Here is a 5,059-nt window from a genome sequence, read left to right on the forward strand (position 1 = left end):
TTATTTATTGTGTAATGATTTTAACGTTGTATTCCTTTGAGTTTGTAAATGTATGATCTTAGTGTATAAATATGTTACGTCAGAAAGGAATTTTACATGCCCATCCAAAAAGCAATCAGTTTTTTGGTGGCAACAATTAGTTCTTAAAGGTGCCGAATCACCACGACTTTATGTCACGACTGATAGATGGGGCTGTGGTTATTGAAATTATTTGATATCGGTTTTATATTAGATATAATATTACCAGAACTTATTATCCTTTAATTTTTAAGTGGAGTGTGTATATATGAACAAAAGCAGCACACTTTGAATGGATGTTACGACGAATTACACACAATTCTCTGGCTTCAACAAAATGAATACATCATATTACCTACATTTATATATTTCTGTTTTAATACCACAGTTCCTTCAAAATTTAATGATAACCCTGATCTAATTTTGTTCAAAAGATTAAATAAGGACACAGATACTTTACTAAGAAAGCCAAGAGTATTTCTTTGTATCACAATGTTTTAAGGATAACAATGCGAGAGAAGAAAAAGATTAAATTCTAGCCCTGACAATTTTGTTTAAAAAGCTTTTGGAACTTCAAGATAGGTAGATAGTTAGATATATTGTGGTTTGCTCTTAACTATTGTATGTTATAAAATTACAAGCCAGGTTTTAGTGAGTTTGAAATTACTTAATCTAACCTAAGAGAATGCTAACTTGAATTAGCTGGAAATATATGTATATTCTTCTTGATAATGATTTATATTTTTCGTTGTTTTTTGTTTTCAAGTGAACCCTTCTTTTCTTGTAGATTTTTGACATCACGTGGACAAGGAAAGATTGGAGACGAAATTATGGGGTTCAAGTTGATGTGGACAGCTGTGACATTTAGAAAAGAAGGTATGAATGATCATTTATAATAAAAGAATGTTTTCAAAGGAATAACTAGAAAACAGCAGCTTTCAGAGACTTGTAGACAACATGGGGTAAGTTGTAATAACGATATTTCAAAATGAAATTCAAAATGTTTATCTTTCTTTGTAACATCAAGCTAAATGATAAATGTTCAATAGTATACATTGCAAAAAATCTTAGGGTTTCTTATTTTAGGGTTCTTGTATCCAACTACCAAACAACCTTGATCTGTGTTCCGCAGCAGCTGTTTTATTAAAAGTGTTTGAGAACAATGTAGTATAAAAGTTTTATATCTTACTAGTATTCAATGACTAAATATGTTATAAGCTAGTTATTTGTAAAGTTACATTACCATCTCGAAGCTCAACACTCATGGCACCAATTCCCATACTCGCCTCCCCGGCCCCTGGCTTTCTAGTAATTTCGCCGTCAGTAAAATATAATTGATAGCCACTGACCAAACCAATCTACTCTCCCAGCATGTACCTGACATCACTGGTGTCAAGCGTTGCATGTCCTTTGGACAAGCAACTACTGAACTGGTCAGATTAATGTTTTTACTTTTATAGGGAGAACAAAGTTAAAAAATAAATAAACCAATGACACCAGAGCTGAATGTTAATGAAGCAATTACACACTTCACAGGGTTTTTATGTGCTGTAAGTAATATATAAAAATGAAGATTGCATGATTAAAATAAAATAATTATTCATGATGTTAGAAAAACACGGAGGTTTAACAGGTCTTGATACAAAATGATAAAAAAAACTTTAACCCGAGAGCTTTCAAAACGGGGACCTTTCTTCTTCAAGGGCAAACTGGGAATGGTGGCGTAATCGAATAAGTGATATATAAAGGGAGTTGCGTGACGTCATGAAGGTTATCTGGTCTTCCAAGAAATGTTTAGTATATTCACCAGTCGATCAGTCCCTTGTAGAGTTACCTTCATTAGAACACAATAGTCCTTCATCTGTTGGCATCAACTCTCACAACGACCAGCACAGCACTGTTTATACTTCGTCAATGAAGAGACAGTTACCATCCCTCTTCTTTACCTTAAATTTCCTCACCCTCTATTTCACGATTACAACGACATCCTTACACCAATATCTGTCAACATTCAACCTGAAACAAGCGGCGAATGACTCAACTACAGCAGAAAACAACAATTTCAGAAAGTTAAACTCACTGAGAAACTCTCAAGACATTATCAACATGCCAATTCGCTAGTGTATAACATAAAAAAACGAAATATATCTCAATCTCTTGCATTAAAAGCACCAATCACAATAGAACACATGATCAGAATTTGTGTAAAAAATGGCTCCAGAATCTTGAAAACACCTCTTTAAAAATCATGAATATCGCTAAAATCTTCTGTCAAAATTCTGTTGATATTCTAGATAAAGAAATTTCCCACTGTTATCAATCTTTCGCTGGAAGAAAAAGAACTACAAAAAATTACAAAGAGAACTGATACATTCCTTCTTAAAAAGTATAACAAAAACAGCTTCCTACCAATAATACCAATTCAAAAAGTGCGTTTAACAGCATTCTTTCAAATCCTCTTCTTTATCATAAAGAAACTACCACAGCATCAAACAATCTACCAGAAACTATCAAGTCCCTTTATTTCACAATGATCGGCTTAATTTTTTTTTAAAAACACTTCATCCTCTAATACGCATAAGCCTTCTCAAACTAAGAAATGTGTTAAAAATTACAGTGACCTCATAAATCGTACAGGTAACTTCCAACATATTTCTTTCACATATAATTTTCTCTGAAGCAGAACTCAGTCGCCTTAGCAAAGGTCTCAACTTTTGTCCAAATAACAGCTATGTTAATGAGCCCAAACTTTTTCTGATCTGCATGAATTCTCTAGAAAACTAATACTTCGCGAATTTGTTCACAAGAAACTCCACACTACTGAAAATCAACATACACTGAACTTGAAAAAAAGTCTTCATGGACACCTCCACAAAACAGAGAACCACATTTAGAGAATTATATTAAAGCAGTAGAAACTGATATAATACAAACCTTAGAATGTTCCAATCAATGTCATAATAATATTAACCAAAATGAAAGAACTGCTCTAAACAATCGCAAATCGAACAACATCATAATAAACCCAGCAGACAAGAGTGGGGCTATTGTTATTCTTCACGAAGATGACTATAACACGAAAGCTAACCGGCAACTACCAAAGTTTCAAATATAATTTCTTTTATTATTTTTACCTATAACTTGAAACTTGAAAACGTTTAACGAATTATGAAAAAATATTTTCAACTCCTACAACTGAACAATCGTCTTAAACAGATATTTCCTGAAGTTCCTGTTGTCTTCTTCCGAAAAAGCGAATTACATCCCACCAAAAAATGGTTGTCATCCACGTAATAAAGCTCGTTGTCAAACCTGCAAGTTCATAAAAACTATTGACTCATTTTCTGACAAGTGCAATAATGAAACTTTAAAATTTCCAAAGAAATCACTTGTGGAACACAAAACACCATTTACCTTATTCAGTGTAAAATGTGAAATAACCAATATATATATATAGGACATACACTAAAAACTTAGAGAGCATTTTAATCAACATAAGTCTTATATTAACATCGAAAAAGATTTCCCTGTTGCTCAACACTTTAACCAACCTGGCCATTCTATTAACGATATTACTCTCATTGGCATTGAAACAGAATTCAAAATTAAGCTGACAGAGAGATAAAAGAAGTGTATTAGATTGCTATTCTAAACACTGTTCGACTTTTTGGAATCAATCTAGATCCTGGAATCAATTATCTCCGATCATTAGTTTCATCTCTTTCAGGAAAATGATTTTTATTTTTGCTTATTTCTGGAATGAGATAATGGATAGTTTTAGCTGTGGGATAGTAAAATATTTGCGCTGCCCTATTAAAGTTCTGTTTGTCACTAACCATAACAGCAAGATGTTTCCATTTTAAGTTCTTATTGATCCTATTTTAAAGCATCAAGAGTCTGATTCTGTATAATAACTGTGCCACAGAGAAGAATTAATCTAGAATCCAAGATGAACTTTCTCATCAGCTTTATCAAACGAGGAATGTTCAGTAAAGCAAACGCTGGCTTTTGGTTCAATGAATTAGAGAAGCTGTGATTTTCTAAATACAAATTAAACTCACGTAGAGGTCCACGACCTTTTCCCATCTAAGTACATATAATACCATTTTGAATCACGTCCAAAAGCGTGCTTATCGTGAAGGTGCCTTCAAAGTAGAAGTAGAGACCTCTCACCATAAACAAAGTAAGTTGTAACCACAGAGTACTCATGTGGATCATACATAACACGTGAATCGACTTTCATTCCATCCAATGAAAAGGTGCAGGGCTTATAAAAATCAGAGAGTAATGTTGTTTACCTTCCCTTAAAAATAAATAATTGAGTAATGAATTCTGGTGTACTAGTAAAACATATTGCCCATTTTTTCTAGTCTACTAAGACAAAGAAGCAGGTTACATCTGGATCCTGTAGGCTTTCTTCAAAACTACTCAGAGACTTCCAGCAAACATTTGGTATCCCCCCCCCCTCAAATAACCTTTTATTTTGTCATAAAAATTTTTCTTCATGTGAGCTGTTGTGGAAATCACAAATCTACTTAATATATTTTCTTGTTCTGTTAGTCTATTAGACATGTTTCTTTCAATTGTTGATTCTCTTTTATCACAACGCGAAGTTTTCCTTTTCTACTCCATGAAAACACTTTTTAAGCCTAGTGCGTAATCTTCAAACATCAGAGCAACTTGTAATCTTAAAAGGCTTCTTTGTAGTAGTTTTTGATTCATTTTTATCAGTTTGACTCCAATAAAACACAGGTTTATCAACTGTTAGTCTAATGCATTATTATAGTATTTTAGCACTTGTGTATAAAGTTAGAATCATAAATAATATTCAACGTTAAACTGGTACACAATTAAAAACATTTTATTTAGGCCTATCTATGGCCTTCAAAAAGTTGACGACTCTACCATGTTTGGACGTTACAACCTCATCCTCAGGAGTGAATTACTTGATAATTGGCAAAGTATTGTTACGTCTCTGATCGTTTGTTAATTTCCAGTATAATTTCTTTCGGATGAAAATTTAGCGATACAAGTCCTTTCT

General features: G+C 32.9%; 1 protein-coding gene across 1 annotated transcript in view; it reads left to right on the plus strand.

Annotated features, from left to right (window-relative positions):
- The window catches only part of LOC106462799 (neuropilin and tolloid-like protein 2), a 108,594-nt gene that overhangs the window by 80,765 nt on the left and 22,770 nt on the right, over window positions 1-5,059 (plus strand). Inside the window, exon 8 of the mRNA XM_022390150.1 lies at window positions 806-894. Within this exon, the coding sequence (XP_022245858.1) occupies window positions 806-894 (89 nt within the window). The remainder of the gene's footprint in view (window positions 1-805; window positions 895-5,059) is intronic.

The sequence above is a fragment of the Limulus polyphemus genome, unplaced genomic scaffold (genome assembly GCF_000517525.1).
Source record: "Limulus polyphemus unplaced genomic scaffold, Limulus_polyphemus-2.1.2 Scaffold1255, whole genome shotgun sequence".
Lineage (NCBI taxonomy): Eukaryota > Metazoa > Arthropoda > Merostomata > Xiphosura > Limulidae > Limulus > Limulus polyphemus.